The sequence below is a fragment of the Astyanax mexicanus genome, chromosome 3, assembly GCF_023375975.1.
Source record: "Astyanax mexicanus isolate ESR-SI-001 chromosome 3, AstMex3_surface, whole genome shotgun sequence".
Lineage (NCBI taxonomy): Eukaryota > Metazoa > Chordata > Actinopteri > Characiformes > Acestrorhamphidae > Astyanax > Astyanax mexicanus.
In genome coordinates, this window is record NC_064410.1 from 62,599,641 (window position 1) to 62,623,187 (window position 23,547).

The 23,547-nt window shown below is 36.5% G+C and overlaps 2 protein-coding genes across 3 annotated transcripts in view; one reads left to right on the plus strand and one right to left on the minus strand.

The window, feature by feature from the left end:
• The window catches only part of wu:fc38h03 (acetylcholinesterase collagenic tail peptide), a 761,412-nt gene that overhangs the window by 390,425 nt on the left and 347,440 nt on the right, over nucleotides 1-23,547 (minus strand). The window lies entirely within an intron of this gene.
• evx1 (even-skipped homeobox 1) lies at nucleotides 11,998-15,945 on the plus strand. Its single transcript, XM_007239487.4, has 3 exons — nucleotides 11,998-12,590; nucleotides 14,020-14,255; nucleotides 15,217-15,945. Exons 1-3 carry the CDS (start codon nucleotides 12,161-12,163, stop codon nucleotides 15,751-15,753), a joined length of 1,203 nt encoding a protein of 400 aa, XP_007239549.4. The 5' UTR covers nucleotides 11,998-12,160; the 3' UTR covers nucleotides 15,754-15,945.

Consider the following 23,547-nt stretch of genomic DNA (forward strand, 5'->3'; position numbering starts at 1 on the left):
ACGAATACATGGTAATTGTTAAACAACTACTCTCTTGTATTTTTCTCCAACAATAAAATTAAGCATTTACCCAATAAAAGAAAAAAAAATATATATAAATATACAGTATTGTTTGAATGTTTTAGGCACATCTTGGAATTTTACTAAAGAAAAAGCTTCTTATCTGTGACAGCATTACAATAATAACAAAAAGCAATTTTACAAAAAAACGTATGTTTCCTTAAAACATCTCCTAATCTCTCCTTATCTGAGTTTAATAGAGTTATTTCTAGTTCTCATCATATCAACACCTGGTTTGGTAAATTGGTAAATTTGGTAAATCAGGTGAGCTGCTGACAGAACTGAACATATCCACATGCTGGCTAAAGGCATCCAGGAGAAATCTGGAACTAAGTTACACTTTGTTCTTTAGCTTGGCTCACAGGATATAACATACTTAGTTAAAAATAAAATTCCTCTTTTTAGGTACAAACACTCATATTACTCATATTGCTGAGATAAATGGATTAGTGTAATTTGATTTGGTGCCTAAAACATTTGCACAGTACTGTATATTTAATATCTAACAAAGCTCTGACACAATATATGTATTACGTTTAAAAAAATAAATGACACGTGGGACCGTGATAAAAGAAAAATATCATCTATACAAGGATGCTTGGTGTTACGCTCGTGACCTTGAACATTTCCGCACACACAGAAGTCAGAGCTAATAAAACGATTTCGTTATCTGATCAAGGTCTCCCGAGTTGCGCAAAAGCTCCGTCAGCACGCCAACATGCTTTATCTCGCTGACGATCACGAGCCGATATCAGGCACAGAAATGTAATTCGCTACTAGTTGTAGATAGGCCTCGCTCCAGTTAGGGTTGGGAAGCTCACAACTGGATTGCTGAAACATCAAAGCAGAGCCCTCCCTGGTGTTACTGATATGTCTCCAGTAGTGACTTTGTTTACATTTTGTTTGGTTTAGTTTATGGTAAAAAAAAAAAAAACAAAAAAACATTAAGTAAATAATCACACGCTAATGGAAAAGGTTAGATATCCAACTCGATTTTTTAAAATAAAGCTTAATTTTAAGCTGGTTATAGATCGTTTTGTGATTAGAATTTAAAAAATAGATTTTAATACAAAGCAAAATGTTTCTACTTCTGTTATACGTTAACTGCCTGCCTGTTTGTTTTGTTATCGATGTAAATTATTGTAATATTTGCTTCATAAAGGGAAGTAAAGATCACTCCTTTACAACAGAAGTTGAGAATCCAGCCTTTTACATAGCTATAATAATTATTCTCATCCTCCTAAATTGTATTTCAATTAACAAATATTTTAATCTGCTCGTTATTTGTAATTTGTAAATTTTGTTTCGGAATTGCATAATAAATGGACCAATAATAAATGAACCAATAAAAATCTAATCTTTTAAAGCTGAATTCCATTGAAATACATTAAAGTATTTTTCCTCCTATAGCAAAGTTGCTGTTTTGAAAATACAAGGTCACTGTCAAACATCAACTATATGTTCCACTCAATTTTTCAGTCGTCTATTCAGATATCTTCTTGTTGTTACGTCAAACTGCATTTCGTTTACAGACGACTTTCTAATTGGTATACAGTCTTATTTATTCATTAATGCGTCTTGTACTTAAACTAACATACTGACAAGACGGTTGCAGTAAATATTTAGATGCAAACGTTGTTAATTATCAAACGCACATGAAGAAATTTATTTTTATCTGCATGTAAAGCTTTTTTTTGTTATTTTTTGTTTCATGCAAATAAAAACAGTATATGTTTTGATTGTGAAAAATATTCCGACCTCACCTGTAGGCAGTTTTCGGTGGACCCCTACTGTCGAAATCAAATATTATAGTCATCGCACTGTACAGTATAATATGTGCACCTCTCGCCAGGTGAGTTAGAACAGGTATTTTATACAGTGACTTAACTTGAGTAACATTACCCATTTCTGATTGCCTAACGCTTGTGAAGACATCTGTGATAAAATAAAAAAAAAATAAAAATAAAGTTAGATTACTGAATTTATACCTCTAGGAAACTGTATATTTATCTAAGACTCTTTAAAAATGTCCTTTACAGTTCACATCTGAAACAATACGTTTTTTTTAAATCAACCGCCTTCTCCAAAGAAAAAAATAATGAATAATGTTAACATAAAGAAAGCGATATAATATCATAAAGGCACTTAACAAATATTATTCTCTAAAGAGCAGTCTATCAACCGAACACTGTTATGGCATTGCTCCAAAAACCGATTTTAAAACACGTCTAAAGAATACATTGCTGCTTAAACCCACCAATACCACGTTATACAACGTTAATCCCTAATGGCATGAAAAATAACCAAATCAGATTCTTTCCATTTTATTATTATTGTTTATAATAGTCATGTTGCATTCTAATATAATAAATTCCAATTAGACAACTCGACAACTATTACTTGAAATTAATATGTTGAATTCTAAAGACTTCAATTTAGCTCTCCATATCTCCGCCTCAGGTGTTCAGAACACTGGTGATTTTGTACAAGTTTCCATGGAAAAGATATATAAAAGAAGGAAGGATGTTTTAAAACTGGTAACAACGACGAAGGAACTGTATTTGGTATATGTATCTTCAAAGAGCGTTTAATACATAGCACTTGTTCAATAACAAACAGAATATAGTGTACAGTATGACTATACTGAACATTTGTGCGGTAGTTGTTTAGTGTAATGTTTCTAATAACATTTCTAAACAATTGATTCATTCATTACATGGAAATAAAACGAAATGATGTATGTATTTCAATACAAACCTGTTTTTGTACACATTAAAGATTTCTGTGTATTCCCATACTTACTAACTAGATTTAGCGGTACTTATACCATGCTAGCTTTGCTCAATAGACTCCAAGAGCTTCCTTCTGGTTACACTTATTTGATTAATAAATCATGACATCAGTTCAGTGTCTGCGATTTGTGTCTAACTTTATCAAGATTTAAGACTAGACACGTTCCATAAAATAAGCCAATTTGTTCCTTTAGATACACTATTGCATGACAAATAAGGTTTGCATGAAACAGTTCAGTTTATTTAGCTGATCCACCCAAATGCTGTATCAAACTATTTTTTGTTTGAGAAAACAAAAAGAACAAAAGAAAAATAAAATATCTGAAACGACATGTCACAATGTTACGTAACAAATACTAGAGTGGAGCCCAAGTTTAGCCTAGGATCGGGTGGTAAATAACACTGTGAGCTCACACTGGAAAAGCCGGACTTGAAGCCATTTGCTATCCTCCAGAGTGACAAACGTCTCACAGGTTCAAAGTTCAAGGACGTCTCAAAGGAACGCCCAGAAGTTTATTGCTGCTCGAGGAATGTACACAAGTTGGGAGGGCTCAGGAAAAACTTCTGCAGGTCTAGTTTTATAAAATAGGCCAAGTGCTCCAGAGTACTCTGGAAAATGGACCACAGCGATTTTATACTGTACCGCAATGAGTAACCCGAAGTGACGAAACTAAACTCAGAAATTGTATTTGAAAAGCTAGGAGGGTTAAGACGTTGAATCATGTAGCTTTTCTTATTTATTGTTTAAAAATTTCAGCTGTTTTTTTAACGTAATCACAATTTCACGTAAATTACCGTGTATATATAAACTAAACACAAATTGTTTACAGGTGTTTTTCAATTAAATCAATGTAAAACGTTTTATTCCAAGTCATCTTTAGCATTTCTATTATTTCTAGATATTTAGATGATACAGGTACTCAGATATATTTACAACAAATTCCATGCACATGTTTTAGAAGAGCTAAAAAGCAGTAGGCGTGAATTAAGTAATATATAAAAATATATATAATATACACAATACAGTATGCACGTTACAACTATGGGTATTCACAGGTACAGTATTCACTGTTACATAAAAGTGAAAAGAACCTATGTGAGTAAGCTGCTTTTGATATGGAAACACAAACATGTAACAAATGATTTTATACTGTACTAAAATGAGTGACCCAAAGTTGCAAAGTTGATAAACTCATAAATCAAACTGTGTTTGTAAAGCTAGGCGGGTTAAGACGTTGCACCATGTAACTTTTTACTTGCTTCATGCAAGGTAAAAAATAAAGTACATATTTTATTTTTTAGCATTTTTATTTGCCATTCACTAAGATAGATAGATATACATACGTGAACAGGAAAAAGTGTGATCTGATAAGTGTTCTTGTAGTGTGTGAATGCACACGGGGCTTAAACAGTAATTGTGGGGCTTGTGGAGTGAATTTTCTTGAGTAAATTGAACTAATTTTATACATTTTAACGTAATACAAATGTTTAACTTTATTAAAACAATATCATGCACATTCAGATTAATTAATGTTTATTCTAAGGTATATTTTAGATAATGAGAGAGAGAGAAAAAGATCGAGAGAATGAGAGAGAGAGAGAGATGAAAGGGTGGAACAGTAAAATACTCTTTTACTTCCGCTGGCGCTGACTTTCTTCAGACCGGCCAGGCGAGGGCGCACTAGCCCAGCTTTGAGGGTCCAAACACCGCAGTGTCGCCACGGCCACACACAACGAGACTCTGACGTCATTAACCACTTCCATGCGTGTTAAGTCCCCGTGATCTGTTTTTAACCAAAAAAAAGTAAAAAAAAAAAAAAAAAAAGTTTAAAAAAAAAAGTCTGGCTGTGTCAGCAGTAGTGTTTGAATAGTGAAATAAATTCCCACGAAGGGAAAACAGAGACACAGTCTCCACAGAATATATTATTATTTAGTTTTTATCCTTTTTACAGTTCTTTAAAGCCCATATAGTACAATCTATTACTCTAGAGTGGGTAGAATTTAATCCAATTACATGCTCAAGAGTATTTGGCTCCCTCAACATAGATTAAACACAGGTCACAGGTCTGTAGAGGTAGTACTAGACACCAAGGAAGTGGATAAGCAAAACTACCCCCCCACTCTTCTCCCAGAGGCCATATCCTTAAAAGCCGCAATACTACTGTCACTGTGCTTAGTGAACTTTTACTACCAGAGAGCACATCAAAGGCCTCCTCCCTGAAAGCAAGCAGTCATGTTAAGGGTTTGGCTCTGAGCTGGAGATAACCTTCCCCTCAGAACGCTCCTCGTCCTGCGATCACTTCCTTTCAGACTTTGTCTTCAGAAACATTTTAAGTCGGCCATCAAAACAAGAAATGGGGCACTATTTGTAAACCTAAAACACAACACTAAAACGAGGCTCTAAAATTTAAAAAAGTTATTCAATTTTAAACTAAGAAAGAACTTAAAAAGCTACATGATTGGTTAGGATGTGACCAATACCATAGAAGAGCCACTGTTGAGTTTGAAGAACAATTACATTATATTTTAAAAGGTCCTTCACAATCCAACCATCTATATTACTAACACAGTTATTTTTAGGAAAAGAAAATGATTCTTCTTTGGAATCACACAAAGCACCTTTTTGAATGAATAAATGAATAAATGAATGAATGAATGAATGAATGTCTTTATTGTCATTGTATAAAACAATGAAATTGAGATGCAATTTCTTTCTTTAAAGTGCAAATACATATAACCAACTATAGACAGAAAAATTATAGACGAAAACACGTATAAATATTAGACACTACAGTTCTTGACACATTTACATTTCATTGTTAAGTGCAAACATTTTTAAAACATGTTTTATTCTTACATTCTATTAGCAATACAGTCAATTATCTTCATCATATAGACTCCTCAATATCTGTTCTTTAAAATATAAGGAACAGATGAATCCTTACATCATTTACTGTATATATAACTCAACATGATGCTACAAATTCGATAGATAGACAAATAGACATACAAGTAGACTTTAGCTAGCCATCATTTTCATCCAAGCAATGTAAAAACATATTAAGAGCTCCAAGAATTATGCATATTAACATGATTTGGTGCCTGACTAAAATGTTTTTAAATCAAAAAGTCAGTTTTTAGAGTGTGATGTTGACTCATTTCTTAAAAACACACACAAAACACACATATTGCATAACGGTTAATCAGTTAAGTTCCTAACCTTGTAAAGCCAATCATGTGATTACACTGAAACTCAATGAGGAATCGTATACGTTTAGTCAGTAGGACAGGTTGTCAAGAGACAATGATATAATGTTTAAACCCTAAGGGACTTGTTTTAGGATAATTTTTTTCCATAACTACTGTTAAATATATACTAACAACATATTTGTGGACACTGTAGTCCCTGTAGAGACGTACTGTCAATAGAATAGGATACTCTGGAGTTCTGGATCATATCTAATGCCAAGCATCTAGGAAAAAAAGTGTATAAAGCCCCCAGTATTGAGCTGTGGAGCAGTGGAACTGAATGATAGGATGATTTGGGAGTTTGGGGGTTGTGATCATCCAGCATCTTGACCCCATGAATGCCCTTGTTTATTGCTAAACACAATAAATTTCTCACAGCAATGCTCAAAAATCTAGTATATTGACAGTAGAGACTTAGAGAGTTACTATAATTGGTGTTATTCATTAACTTACAGCAGTTAAATTGCAAGCCTTGTGATCAATAATTGCATAAAAAAAACACTAAGATACCTATTTGTTGGTCTACACTACAGTTTCTCGTTCTCGTGAACCATTTATTTTAAAACGTTTATTTTTTATAACTATACAGTATTTTTTACAGTGTTATCAACACAATCAACACTGAAAGTGTTAAATGTTGACACTTATAGCTAATTTAAAGGAGAACTCCGGTGTAAAATGGATGTTTGTTGTAGTAAAACATGATAAAAAGTTCTAACCTTTGTTGAATAGCACACCTCCGCTCTCCCACAGTGTTCAGAGATCCAGATATTTTAACAGTTTGTCCAACAAACACCCTTCAGACTGGGTGATACGGGGCATAATTTACCCTGATAAATCACTTTTTACACCGTTATCCAGCTCAAAGTAGATCCACACCTCCTTGCTAGAATACAGAGAGCCCTGACATTTAAAACGAGGTATTAATGATTTAAAAAGTGCACAAGAAGCTATAATGTCTATGACATTATCAGTACAGTGATGGCGGTGCTCGGAGCTGAAGCTAGCATTATGGGCTGTAAACAGTGTTTTTTAATAAGCTTCTTGTGCACTTTTTAAGTTATTAATGCCTCGTTTTAAATGTCAGGACTCTCCGGATTCTGGTAAGGAGGTGTGGAGCTACTTTGAGCTGGATAACAGTGTAAAAAGTGATTTAGCAGGGTAAATTATGCCCCGTATCTCCCAGTCTGAAGGGTGTTTGGATAAACTGTTGAAATTTCTGGATCTCAGAACGCTGTGGGAGAACGGAGGTGTGCTATTCATCAAAGGTAAGATAAAAACAACTTTTTATCATGTTTTATTACAACAAAAGTCCATTTTACACCAGAGTTCTCCTTTAACACTGTGTAATTTCCTGTCTAATAACTATTAAGTAACATCAGTGCTATGGAACTAATATGTAATGCATGTCAATTAAGGCCAAAGCCTTTAGGGTTTACAGGGTGAAACAGAACAGACTGTAGCAGACTGTAGAGGTGTAGGTCCATTATTTGTAATAAACTGCCTTTAGTGGAAAGTGAGAGAGCTGTTCGTTTTCCGGCTGCTTAATGAGAAAAGACAGCTAAACCCAGCACAAACCCACAGAGCGGCGTTGTTAGCCTGGCTCAAACAAATCCAATTAAATGTCAAATAGTCTGTTATTCTGACTAGCGGTCAGGAGGACCTGACCTTTCTGCTCCTTTACTTGACACCGCTTTGGAAAAACGAACGAGGAAAGAGAGGGATAAGAGAGAGAAAGAGAAGCACGAGGGCGTGACGAAGATGACGAGCTGAAAGATGAAAATATGGACTGTTGGCTTCACATTCTGGTGGACAGACAGTCGTGTTGAGCTGACAGTGTTGATCTGAGAAGAACATGTGCTAATGTATTCCTAGGGCTACCATTAAGACCGTCTCAGTCTTGGACACAGAGATAATGGATAGGGCTTGAACTGATCCAGGTTCCAGCACATTATTCAAGTCTGAGATATCCTCGTTACTGCACATGATGCTGCTGTCACCTATCAGAATTATTATATATTATTACAAACTAGTCCAATTATTTAGTTGTATCTGGATGACATGCTGCCTTTCCTTTTCTTTGATTTCACTGCATTAAGTTTAGGTCTAGACTATTTGGACGATGCTACGACATACAAACCTGGTCTTTAACACATACTGCCTGCTACCATCTGCAAATTATTCCATATACAGTTGCTGCACTGTTTTTAGTGCACTAATTTCCATCCACGTGCACTCAAAACCAGGGTTCTTGCTCTATTTTAAAAGTCAAATTCAATGCTATTTAAGACCTTTTTAACACAAAAATGTTGTCATAACTTCTGTAGTCTAACCCTCCTGCTATGTTCCGGGTCAATTTTACCTGTTTTAAAGTTTGAAGATGTAGGAAAAATAGTTTTTTTAAAATTAGTTTTTTTTAAATATGAAACTTATTCTGCCTGCCTTAATTACTGTAATCAACATATAATATGAAAATGGTTCATTGCACATATTTGCAACAACCACCCCTTGCAAAAACTAAAACTACAATTAAAACAAAACTGCAACAGTATGTTTCAATGTCATGTAAAACTATTGTGTTTTATATGTTGGTCTTTCAAAAAAGTAATAAAGTAGTGAAACATTAAAAAAAGTTTGAACATGTATTTTTTATGTAAAACGAGTGAATTATCCTAATTGAACCACTACCTGTTAGAGGTAAAGAACACGGTTGCACTAAATATTGATAGAATAATTAGTAATGGAGTTAGTAAAAGAAAATGTACACTGCTTGTTAGGATTTTTTTGGGTTTCAGACACCATAGCTGTTCCTAACAAATGAACAAATAGGAGGGTTAAGTAGAAAAAAAATATTAAACTGAAAATTAAAACTGAACCTTTCCCATTTGTTATTTGTATTTGTATTTTTCTTCCAATTTTGTTCCATTGTGATGCAGAACATGTTAGTATGTTAGCTAGCTCACCGCTAATGTTACTAGCTCACCGCTAGCCCTAGTTTTCTCCCTGGTAACGTAGCTAACACTCCGCTAATGTTAGTATGTCAGCTATCTCATGTTAACTCAGCTAACCTTAGTTCTCTCCCCGTTAACGTTAGTTAGCTCTCCGCTAATATTAGATAGCTCTACTCTTAGTTCTCTCCTCAGTAACGTTAGCTAGCTTGCCGCTAATGTTAACTCTGCTAACCTTAGTTCTCTCCCATTAACGTTACCTAGCTCTGCACTGATGTTAGCTAGCTCTTTGCTAATGTTAGCTAGCTCTCCGCTAATATTAGCTAGCTCTCCGCTAATGTTAGCTAGCTCTCTGCTAAGTTCCACATTGTCCAGCTTGCTGCTGATGTTAGTATGTTAGCTAGCCCATCGTTAATGTTGACTTCGCTAACCTTAGTTCTCTTAAACCTTAATTATCCAGATTTTAATTTAAGACATTTTAAGACTTTTGAAGGACCCATGGGTACCCTGTAAACCCATAATGTTTGAACTCAAATCTGTTATACATAAAAATTGAATTTTCAAAAACATTATTGAATTAGTCTGAGTTAACATTTGTGGGTACATATACTATACTATTCAAACAGATATCTTTAAGTTGAACCAACTTTTAATAAATGAGTTTAGTCTGTTTCGCCATTGGCAGCTTCTGGCACAATGGCTATGTCCCCCAGTTTCTAACACTCACCATCAGTGTGTAGTCACTTCCCCTGAGCTACCTTAGGTAAACTTATCATAGATCATATATTATGATGATTAACTGCCTGACCTCTGTGTTATAGGCTGTAAGAACAAGTATCGTTTTCTGAACTACAGTAACTGAACTACTACTTAAATTGGATGTCATTCTTTTATTTTTGTTTTACTGGTGACCCTTTCATTTAGAATTGTTGTCTATAAAAACAACTACAATATGCTTTTGTTCAGTGAAAGGAACTTGTAACAATGTAATCATTGCAATAAACTTAAACAAGTAAGAGAGACTGGATGTGCAATAGTTACTTTAACTTAAAGGTTAAGTTTCAGGTACGCCACGTTTTCAGTGTAAAGTACTTGTAGTTTGTCTGTTGAACATTTGTTCAACTCTATACAATATTAAAGAATTACCTCAAATGATTTGAGTAGACTTAACTTATTAAGGTTTACAGTGTGATGGTATGGTTTCCATTACTTCCACTAATCTTAATAAATGTTTTACTGAACAGATGTTATAAATAATGTTTACATTATCCCAATTATTAAGAAAGAAATGTTGTAAGTAACTGTGGCCATCATGTAACAACCTCCTATTGCAATTTTGGACACAACTTCTGTTGGATTTCCACATTGTTTCCACATTTAATGATCAATGGACAGATATAAACTCTAAACTTACTTACAAATGATAGTAAAACAAAGGTTTCCTAGAACAATGCCTTTTAAGAACCAATATTTTGTTCCACTAAGAACCATATATTAATGTCAGGAACCTTTAAACGTTTAAAGATTTTTCAGACTTGTACAAACACATATGTAGTACTGCTGCTGTTCATTGTTTTTGTTGTTGCACTTTTATATTTGAGTGTATTGATGCTAATTGGTTCATCATCTTGTGGAATATAAAATGGATCATAGACACAATATGAACCATGAACCACAATGAACCATTCATAGAATCTTTATATTTAGGAGTATGTCACTGTTCATTGGTTCAGGTGTGTGCCATATTGAAAGCATAATAAAATAATATAATAATAATATCACAAAAACACCCTAAAATATCTTGATATTATTTGTGATATTATTTTAGGGCCATATCGCACCACCCCTAGTTCAAATGTTCTTTGTGGAATCAAAAGTGGTTCTTCTACTGCACAACTCTAAGAGCGATTATAAGAGTGATTTTTCTATTGCATATCTAATTTCACCCTTTGTAGCCCCTTTATGTTAAATACTGCAACAACGAATAGTGTTTTTAGGCTCTTAACAGGTTGTTTAAAAAAGTTTAAAACCTAAAGTTCTATATTATGTTTTTCTTATTTTAGGTGTTTAGTAGACTCTATAGTGTATAATCTATAGTACTGCAGTACCTCAAATCATTTGTAGTATGTATATTTATTTGTAAGGATATGTCACTGTTCATTGGTTCAACTGCTCAATGTTTTATAAGATTGATACTTCATGAGATCAAAAGTGTTTCTTCTACCGCACTGCTGAAAGAGCATAATAAGAGAGATTCTTCTATTGCATATCCAATTTCACCCTTTGTAGCCCCTTCTTTTTAAATATTTCAAAACTGATTATTGGTTTGCAGGCTCTTAACAGTTAAAAAGTTAAAGTCCTTTACGTTCTTTATTCTAAACCCTTTGTAATATATGTCTTGTGGAAGACGTTTCTTGTTTCTTTGTGGAATCAAAAGGGGTTATATTACTTCAGTGCTGAAAGAGCGATGACAAGAGCGTTTCTTTAATTGCATATCTAATTTCACCATTTGTAGCCCCCTCATTTTAAATACTGCGACACTGATTATTGGTTTGTGGGCTTTTAACGGGTAGAAAGTTCTTTAAAATTCTTAATGGAAATAAAAAAATCTAAGCCCTTTGTAGTATATTTGTCTTATGAAAGACGTTTCTTGTTTCTTTATGGAATCAAATGTGGTTCTTCTACAGCTCTGCTCTAAGAACCCTGTACAGCACATATATATATATATATATATATATATATATATATATATATATATATATATATATATATATATATATATATATATATTTTTTTTTTTTTTTTTTTTTTTTTTTTTTTTTTAAGAGCGTCGAGCTTCATGGGCTCTTTATGGAAATAAGGGTGCTTCTAAACGGGGCTTTCCTCTTGTAATAGTGTTGTAATGACCCAGCTGTCAGTGCTGCTGCTGCTTCACGCTGGCTTCCTCAGCCCTTTTTCATTTCGTCTCGAGAGGTGTGACACGCGGCTGCGCTATTATACGTCCTTTTCCCTTTTTTTCCCCTGACGTAGCCTTTGATTCACCCCCATCCCGTTCACGCGCGCCTGTTTATTCACTCTGAATCGCCGCGTGGCGTCACCGAGCCCTCCATTATGACGCCCGCCCTATTAAGAAAGACGGCTCTCGAGCTCAGAGGGGGCCACGGAGTTCCGTCCCAGAGCGAGCGGTGCACTCTCCACAGCACGACCGCCTCTCCGCGCGCCAGCCGCCCCCGCCCCCTCACGATGGAGAGAAGGAAGGACGCCTCAGCAGCCGCCGCCGCCACCGACCCCGAGCTCTCCGAGCGCTCCATGCAGTCCACCGGAGATCAGCGAGACAAGCCGGCGAGCAGAGACTGCCGCAGCCCGGATGCCTTTCCCCTCGTGCGTTGCGGGGATGCGCGCGGGACCGGCAAGCCGTATGCCATGTCCGACCTGCCCAACAAAGAAGGCAGCGGCAGCGGCTCGGACCCGGAGTCCGACTTCTACGAGGAGATAGATGTGAGCTGCACCCCGGAGAGCATGGACTACCCCAGCGGACCAGGTACGCAACCAGCTTTACCTCACGCGCTTTAATGCATGCTTTAGAAACAACAAGAATTAACAGCATGCATTTGCATTTCTGCAAGTTCTGCACGCGCTGTGTGTGGTGCGTGGCGTGCGCGGTGTTGCTGACAGGGATGTTGTTGGATTGGTGTGTTTTTGTTTTTGAGTTAATGAGTCCCTTTACCAGACCACAGCCCACAGTGTGCAGCCTCGTCACAACAGCTTTCAGCAAGATGTTGCTAAAAATATATATATGCCAAAATATATACCATAGACTTGAAATGTGACGCATATTAAAACATACAATTGTCATGCATTAAAATAATATGTATGTGACGTTTATACATTAATGACAGCTTATTTAAAATACATCACCATATGTACACACACATCAACATATATGTTTTACATATACATTTAATAAAATATGCTATGTTTATGATTTAACGGGGATATATGCCCACACTACAAACATAATATATATACTTACTTGCAAGTTTACTGCATTTGTGTATGATTCAATTATTTCGCATATTCTTCCAATATATGAGTGATATACAAATATCATGTATACAAATTACAAACCCAATACTTTTCCGTATCGAATGGGTAGTAAACACACAACGACATCTCAGCAGATATAAATGTTATATTCTGTTAAACGAAAATTTTGCTCAATTAGACTTAAACGACTACTCAATAGAATTGGGAACAGCGTGGCCTTCAGTGACCTCGCTGTCAGTGTCATTCAAAGGGAAAGAACTTGTTCAACCAACGTTTTACAACAGAAACGTAACTGTATTAAAATCACACATGCTGTTGCAAAGCTCACGCTCAGTACACCGTACACCGTACAGTACAAAAATGGTGATGGGGTTGGCATAGAGTTAAAAACGTGCATAAGCGTAATGAGTTGAGATGTAATGCAAAAACAAATGCATTTATTTATTGTACAAACATGCATATTTTTAAAAATCGTATCTTCAAAACTGACAAAATTAGATAAGGGGAGTAGGGGATGTATTAATGTATAATGCATGTCGATGTAAAACGATTTAATCTTTAAAGGAATTTTGGAGCATTTCTATTGGATATACTAGATTCATTGTATATATATATTATTTGATAATACATTATAGATAGAACCAGAATACAATCTACCAAATATTAGAACAATTCCACTGAAGGCACTATAACAAGAAAGACGCTTCGTTTGATTGTTTAACTGATTTAAACTGAGCACTAATTTATTCTAATCTGCATCCTGAAATGCTAAAATGCATTGACGCTAAAAATATTAAATTGGTTATTCGTTGCATTAATTAGAATCTAATTTATGTGCAAACAAAAACACGCCAGCTCAGCCTATATTGCAGCTGTCACGCGGTCACAGAGGGCCTGACGCTCTTCCTGATTTATTCCTACAGGATGTGATAAGGAGTCTCCAGGCCTGGGGAAGGAGGGCGGCGCGGACGGTGGGAAGATGACCACGAGCCCCGGTGCACTGTCCTACGGGCCAGATCAAATGCGGCGATACCGGACCGCCTTCACGAGGGAGCAGATTGCACGACTAGAGAAGGAGTTCTACCGGGAGAACTACGTGTCCCGGCCGCGCAGGTGTGAACTGGCGGCCGCACTTAACCTGCCAGAGACGACTATTAAGGTAAAACAACACCTGTCTGGTCCAGTCTCTATAGGCGGTCCTAACGTAGTATAATAGAACTGGGTTAACTAACTGAAAGCTTGTTCTTAAACGGTCGAACAAACATCACACACTCTGTACTAGAGAAACAAAACTTAAGGAAAAAAAATAACAAGCCAATAATAACAAGGATTCGTTTTATATTTAACATAATTTAAAATCTTACTTAATGATAAAAGCCGGAATGCTTTAAATTTTGTATTCGAATTTTATAATGAACGTACCAATAGAAATGCGCCAAAATTATTCAGAATTAAATCTTCAATCACTGACTTTAGTTAAGAGTTAAAAAGGATTGTTTTGCCCCTCCTGTAAAGTTACACGACGACCATTTTCACCGTGAAATTACCCAGTTTACTCTTTAAAATACACAAAGAATCTAAAGGCCCAGTTTCAAAAAATGGCATCTTAACATGGAGAGTGACTGCTTAGTATGCTGCTCTCTGGACCATCTAAGAAGCTTTTGGACAAACCCCTTAGATATATGTTAGATAATATCTTAGATAATATGGATAGAATAATTGCTTAATATAAAGGTTTTCTAAACTCATTCTAATTCTTCACAAGCACTTTCAGATTTTATGAATTAAAATACACATTTTATAGTTAACTAAATATGTTCTCAAGCTTTGCTCAAAGTTCGAAATATTTGTTGCGCACATATTTTCAAGAATTTAAATGATAATTTTGATTTTTATGACTGAAAAAATACGTAAGTACTGTACAGTAAAACTATAAAACAATAAAGGCCTTTAGACCAGTAGCATAACTCATTCCATTATAACCCATAAAGCATTTAAAGATCGGCGTTCTTTAAAAAAATGGGATCACTCAATTCAATAATTGTTCTCTAGTATTGTTCTTTAATTCCACGCAGAAATGTACTTTATGAACTTTATAAACGTGTGTTTTCAAATTCTAGGTTTGGTTCCAGAACAGGCGCATGAAGGACAAGCGACAGCGTCTGGCCATGACATGGCCCCACCCGGCGGACCCCGCCTTCTACACGTACATGCTAAGCCACGCTGCGGCGACGGCAGGCGGCCTCCACTACCCGTTCCCGTCGCACCTCCCCCTGCCCTACTACCCAACGCCGGGAAGCGCTCCGTTGATCGCAGGGCCCGCTGCGGCGCGCTCGCTGGACGGCTTGCGCGTACTGTCATCGCACCACCCGTACCCACGTCCCGAGCTGCTGTGCGCTTTCCGACACCCGTCATTGTACGCGGGGGCGGCACACGCGCACACGCACGCTCTGGGGCCCGGCGGGAGTCCGTGCTCGTGCCTCGCGTGCCAGTCCAGCGGGGTTCCGCCCCCTCCACCGCCACCTCCACAGCAGCCCAGGTCAGCGAGCACGGACTTCTCCAGAGCCGAGAGCTTCATCACCTTCACGCCGGCCGTGCTCACCAAGCCCACCCCCGTCCCTCTGGACCAGAGAGAGGAAGTGCAGCTGACCAGATAAAAGAAGCCAATAGCCACGCGGACTTGCTCGAGCAACCAGCCAGTCAGCCAGCCCACCCGCCCGCATGAACAACAACCCGAATTCTCCACGAGTGGCCTGCTGAGAAAAACACAAGCAACACTTCCCGCAGTCACGACGTCACGAGGAACTACTGCAATGATGTCATACAGTAGATGGCACACGACAGAACAATCGGTTCAATCGGAACAATCTTGGTTTCGCTGCTACAATGTCTGTACAAAAGTATGTGGACACCCACTGCCCCCAGCATATCTTCTTCACAAACAAAGACAGTTTGCGTTCATTGGTGGCTTAAATTTTAGTAGATTTTTCAAAATAAAGGTGTCACAAAAAGTTAGAGATCTTCAATTCCATAAATACTTTAAATTACTTTGGTAAAGATTTTAAAAGAAACTTTAACTGCATTCACTTCTTTAAAATTTAAAAACGTTCTTCACATGCCAAAAAATATTCTTATTCTTATATGGCCTCGTTCAAACCACCAGTTGACCAGTTGTATCACCTTTATTTTGAATAGTGTGAGAAAGCTATAGACTAGATGATGGAAATTTGCTGTGCGGATCACACCCTCAGATCGTAGAGCATCACTCTAAACCATTCCAAAGGTAGGGTGGTCAATTCTGGGTGTTTTTTTTCTTGGTATGCCACCCCATTTCTCTTGCTGCTTGAGATTACAGTTACATACCCACTACATTAAAAGGGTTGTCCGGTTACTTTTGGACATGACATGTATGTTTAATGCATATTAGCACCAGTGGATGAGGGAAGGAACATGCTGCCAAACACTGAACTGAGTGAAGGACAGATCTATATTTATTGTAATGTATACCCCACCACATGTCTAAATTGACCCACATACGTTCTTCTTTAGTTCTACAAAAAAAAACGATGTTTTCGTTCCATCTTTTAACAAGGGGATTTGTTAACCGGCTACGAGTAGCTCATTAGGCCTCCAACTAGTCAGCGCGCGGTCCCGGTACAGCGGAGCCGGGATGTGCACGTGCGGGGGAAGAATTAAGGAGTGATGTATTCGTGAGGGAGATGTTTTTTTTTTTGAATTCGGAATTAATGCTAATGCTTGGCTTGGTCAGGCGGACCAGTAACGAGGCGCCCTGGGAGCGGATTAAAGAAGAGCGCGAGCGAGAGGCTTGACGGGTACATAGCTACAAGACGTGAGATCCTTGGGACGGTCACGTGTGTCAGAATGGTTTCTCTCTTTCGTTCATAATAAAAAAGAACAACAATGGCGAAGGAAAGCGGCCTTTAACAAAGTCTGGATTCGCTGTTAACATGTTTATGTCGGTTTTTATGTTTATATATATATATTTTATTTTCAGCCCCATTGTTTGCTCGGTTGATATCCGAATATCTTTTTTATTTTTTATGTGAGGGGTGGAAACACGTAGAAATATCCAGACAAGCAGGCAGAGTTTGGATTTGCGACTTATCTTGTGTAATGTCTAAGTGTATTGAAGTTCCTAATAAAATTGTATTTTAAACGAAAATTGCAAAATGCCTTAAAAATGAATGCAATGAGTAAAACATGTAAGGTTTATAGGCAAATTTGGGTGCATATAATAACACTATTTGATCTTTAGTTATATTATGAAATGCGCCTTTAAGAATAAAGACTATATAGTTTTGTTTGATTATTTAATAAATATGACAATAAATAAACATAACTAAACCAAACACAAATTTGCTATGCAATTTAATTTGTATATTTTTAAACGAACTTATAAATCAAGAAACACCTTTAATTACGAAATTCATCTAGAACCTAATATTTATATACTTGACTTAAAAAAAATAAATGTTTAGCCATTATCAGGCTTAAATAAATGTCCATACAAATCACTCTCGGTGGGTCGAGACTGGTCAGAATCTCTCGCGATCTGTAATCTCGTTAATCTTGTGCTGAGGGTTTAGTGTCCCCGCTCGCGGTAATAGAGAGGGTGGAATAAGACGCGTCTCGAGGATGCGTTGGAACGACAAGAGATCGATGATTCCCACGCGTGCGTTAATTGGCTGCATTTGGAGAATAATTGAGGCGCGCTCCCACGATCGAACACCGGGCGAACTGCGGTGCATCCAGGGAAAAAGCGACCCAAAGCTTTATCAGACTGACGAACATTAAAACACTGAATCCATAGCCTACTGATGTCCATAACAGACTTCTTTAATTTTTGTCTGTTTTTAGCGTTCAGAGATCCAATAGAACTAAAACATTACACACAACAGGATTATAGAAAACAAGTGTAACACAATAAACGATAAAGAGTACAACTAAAACATGCAATAATTGACAATAAAGAGGTGTAACAATATAATTACTTGAGATTTAGACTCTTCAGATTGCAACACTGTCAATAACTGATTAACAATGTTGCAATGTCAATCATACTTAGAATATCCAAATACAATTTTTTGTAAGACAATGACCAACAAAAAAAAATGATTTGTGTTAGTAACAAACACAATAATCAAACAATACGGCATTCTATGAGACAGCCATGAATGTAACACAATAAACAACTCAGGCATATCATTCAACAACGAACCCAGTGTTACGAATAACCAAGTAGCAAAATCAACAACTAAAGTCAACATCACGATTAACAAAGAATACTGTAACAATTAACCAAACCATAACCAAGAAGTGTGTTACATTAACATTAACAAAAAAACGTAACCCAACAACCAGGACTGTCTGAATAAACCCCAATTGTGGTGATAAGAAAATGAAACTAAACTGCTCAAAATGTAAAGTACGGCTAAATGTAAACATATAAAAACAATCCAGCTGGCACACAACCGACCTTTAACGTTGAAATGTGGTTGGAATATAAGTAATATATAATATAAGTAATGTCTGTTGTTGTTTCAACGTTGAAACAACGTTAAATCAACATTTAATGTTAAGTGGTTGTGCAAACGTCGAAATTTTAACGTTGAATCAACATAATGTGCTTAAGCTTCTGCCTTTTGATTTATCATTTCACATTAAATCACCATATAATTTCTAAAAGGAATGAAAAGTGCTTTTTCAGTAACTACTTTTTGATTTAACACCAATTCTTCAGGAGGTATGTTTATGTTTTTGAGATCAGTAATTTTGTTCAGTAATCAGATTGGTAGTAGTGGGTAACTTTCTTTATAATCAGATTTACTGGTTGTGATGCAAGTTTATTGTTAACACTTTACCATTTCCTAATTTTACTGAGCTATGGTTTATTAAAGGTTGAACGTATGGTTGCTATATCAACGTTGATTCACTTCACTTCGTTGAAATCAGCACCAAATCCAACGCTGATTCAACCATAAACCCAACTTTGATCAACGTTGATTCAACGTTGAAATGCCAGCTGGGAACTGATATAAAATAATTAATTGTACTATGAATGACAATACACACTGGGTAAACCTTTGATCTGTTTTCTGCAATTTCTGTACGGATATGAGTTACATTATCCACTACTGGGCCACCGAGTGCACGTGCTTTTGGTTAATTGGCGCTCCTTCTGTTTTCTGAACGGTTGTCAGCAAATGAAGTCCTCTCCTGCACATAAGCACGTGACCCCGCGAGCCCGGGCGGTGATTGATGCTGTTATTAAGCGCGCGGCTTGTAAGTGTGACCGAGCTGATTAAAATGCATATGTTTGGAATAATGCGCCATTTAAGCTCCGGACCGAGTCTGAACCGAGAGGCAGATTTACACTCTATTACTGCTCGCCGGATCAGAGAGATGAGCAGAGAGGAAAATAACAATCCAACAATGAATAATAAAACAGGGCAGGGGAATATGATAAATACTGGGGGCCTGTTTTTTAAAAGGTGCAGTCAATAAACCTGCTTCATGTATTGATTAATTGAGTAGCATACCGTTTTTAAATCAAAATATTATAACAGAATTGGGTCTTATTTGGGAAGCAATATACATTAAAATAATTTTAAAGAAGAAATTTTAGAAGAAAAATTAAACCAAGTATGGTAGGTGTTGAACCAACCAGTTATCGCTTGATGGGCACATTTATATTCAGTAAATGACTGGCAAAGACGCCACACAACGACAGTGCTGCATGAAAACCAATTCGGCTGCATCACAAGAAACAGACACTGTTACAACAGTTACAGACTGTAAAGCAATGCATAACTAAGACCGTAACACAAACAATAACAATGTTACATGATAAACTGAGATTCCCTTACAATAAACCACTATTAGTAACACAATTGAAAAGCGTAGTACAGTAAACCTTCAAGGATGACAAAATAAACCAAATATGAAACATTAATTAGCACAATACTCCCCTAAGACTAACACAAACGATACAATGCATCGCAATAGACAACCAAGGGTAACAAAATTAATCAACCAAATGTGTAACACTAAACTCAACTAAGACTGTAACACAAACAGTATTGTTACATGATGATAATCTAAGACAATCTAAGCCTCACAATAAACAACCATTAGTAACGAAATAAAAAGCAACTGTAACGGTAACACAAACAAGTGTTACATGACGATCATCTAAGACTGCCTCACAATAAATAACCATCAGTAACAAAAAAAGGCTTAACAAAATGAACCTTCAATAATCACAAAATAAACAACCAAATATATCATCCAAAGGTGTAACACAAAACTGAACTAAGACTACATCATAATACACAACTAAGAGTAACAAAAATAGTCCAAGACTGTAACACAAACAATAGTGTTACACGATCAACTAATGAACAAACACATCACACTAAATCTTCTAAAATCTTCATAAAACTTCTAAAAGACCATATAGTCTTTGAGAAAAACAACTAAGACTGCATCACAATAAACACTATAAACCTATATATAATATAAGACGTCAAGTAATACAATAATCTACCAAATGTGAAACAGGATGTTACCTAAAAATCCACAAAGACTTTAACACAAACAAAAGAGTAACAAAAATACAGCACAATTAAAAGCCTTTATATTCATTACATCTTCTGTGTTGTGTATTGATGAATACACTGATGAAATACACAACATTAACATTAAGTAAACAACATTCTGTGAACCACAGGCAGCTTATAACGCTTTATAAAACTGCAGTAAAGCGGTTAATCCTGTGTTAAACCGTTGGCATGGTTAAAGAAAGAAAGACATCAGCTCTGGACTGGGCTTCAGATACACAAAATGAGCCTCTCTTTGGACCGCTGGCGAGGCGCGCGCTGGGCGGTACCGTGCAGCTGTCCGGTAAGTGCCGTTTAAAAGCCTGTTTACGTTCTAATTTACGGCGAGCAGCGCGAGGCGTTAACGGACCGCTCGCTTCCTAATGATGATGAATGGGAAATTAATGCGCAGGCGCGCGAGACAATCTAAGCCTTCATCTGGTTAAAGAGGCCTTCAATAGCGCAGAGAAAGCAGAGGTCACCTTAAATCAATCGGGCGGTACCGCAAAGTCATATTCCAATAGAGTCTATCAGCGTTATTTATGAGGCGCGAGAGACAGCAGCCCGTCCAGCCCGAGAAACAAAGCGGGACAGGCCTGAGTAATGTATTCACACATTGCGAGCAGGTTGTAGATTGGTTCAGAGGCGTAAACCTGCCTGGCATGTTGCTCCGCGCGCGCTGGGCGTGGCCGCTGATTGGCTGCTACGGTGAGATCTTTATTGTGATGTGGTTCCTCTTGTGCGTTTCTGAGAACTGGCCTGGAAACAAAGAGGAAGGCTGGATTCCACACTGAAAATGTTATGGTAGAGTATAGTAGCGCATGTCAAAAAAATAGAATATAATTGAAAAGTTGCTTTATTTCAGTAATTCAGTTTAAAAGGTGTAAATGTATTACACACAGTGATCTATTTTAAGCGTTTATTTATTTTATTGTTGATGATTATGGATTACAGCCAATAAAAATCCCCAAATCGGTGTCTCAGAGAATTCAAATATTATATAAAACCAACTGGTACTTTTGGCAGTGTGCCAAGTCCTGCTGGAAAATAAAACCTGCATCTCCATAAAAGTTGTCAGTAGCAGAGAGAAGCATAAAGAGCTGTGAGATTTTGTGGGAAAACAAAACTGCACTGACTTTGGACTTGATAATAAAACACAGTAGATCAACACAAGCAGATGACATGACTCTACAAACCAAACCACACTCTTTGGACTGTGTGTCTCTCCACTCTTCCTCCAGATTCTGGTCTCTTAATTTACAAATGAAATGTAAAATTTACTGATGATCAGTGATGGTTTGGAGAGACATGTCATCTGCTGGTGTTGATCCACTGTGTTTTATTATCAAGTCTAAAGTCAGTGCAGTTTTGTTTTCCCCACAAAATCTTACAGCACTTCATGCTTCCCTCTGCTACTGACAACTTTTATCTTTTATAGAGATGCAGATTTCATTTTCCAGCAGGACTTGGCACACTGCCCACACAGCCAAAAGTACCAATTGGTCTCATATAATATTTTCTAAAACACTGATTTTTGGGTTTTTATTGGCTGTAAACCATAATAATCAACAATAAAATAAATAAATAAAAAAGATCACTCTGTGTTTAATACATCTATATAATATATGAGTTTCACATTTTAAACTGAATTACTGAAATAAAGTCACTTTCCAATGATATTTTTTATGATGCATACAAAAGAGAAGAGTAATACAGTTCAGGTTTATTCATTTGTTTAAAAAAATATATTGTCAAACCTCACACAATTCTAGAGGTTCACTTACATGAACGCTTTTTTACTGGAAGAGCAGAAGGAACATCTAGTGGTACACTAGATGTTCTTTACTCTCAGAACTAGTTTTACAACTATTAACATTAGTTTCACTGGTTCTAGAGTAAAACCCTGTGGAACGCCACAAGGCTGGCTCTATCAACCAACCAGCACTCACTAACAGTTCACTACAGTTTCTGCACTGCAGTTACACTACAGAGTCTGAGATTCTGAAATTCTCAGTAGAATACTCAATAAACCAGAAACAATAAACAATCAAACGACTTACCATAATACTAACTTACAGACTGCAAAAGAGCGGGAAATCTCCACACAGCATTTGCCATGTATATATTGTCTCTGTACAATGAAATACAAGTATCTCCAAAACAGCAACTTTACAGGATAGAAACAAAACCTTGAAAACCTTAAACTTTCAATGGAAGTCAATGTAAAAAGAGTTGATTTCAGGTCATTTTGAAGTGTTTTTATTGGTCTGTTCATCAAGAAACTTTGGCATAGTGTAAGTGACAGTTTTTCTGTTCAAATTATGTAGTAAACTAAAAATCAACAAAAATAAAGATACTTGTTCTTTATTGGACAGCGATGATATGCACGCGTACACCTTTAGATTACTGGGATAGACATAGAGGAACGTTGTATTTTACTACATTTTAGTGACACCCAATATCAGTGGGTGCCACTCTTCCTTCATTTTAGTACAAAACATTTACCTTAACATAATGCAATAATAGTTTGTGTACTTTAATAGTGTAGTAAAAGTGGAGTTTCATATAGTGTATTGGAGTTTAATATAGTGTGGTCTAGCATACTTTATTTTAACAGTGCAGTTTATCATAGCATAGCATATATTTAATATAGTTTAGTTTAGTGTAGCATAGTTTAATATGGTATAGTGCAGTATATCGTAGTTTAATATAAACTAATAGATAGATAGATAGAGAGAGAGAGAGAGATAGAGATAGAGATAGAGATAGAGATAGAGATAGAGATAGAGATAGATAGATAGATAGATAGATAGATAGATAGATAGATAGATA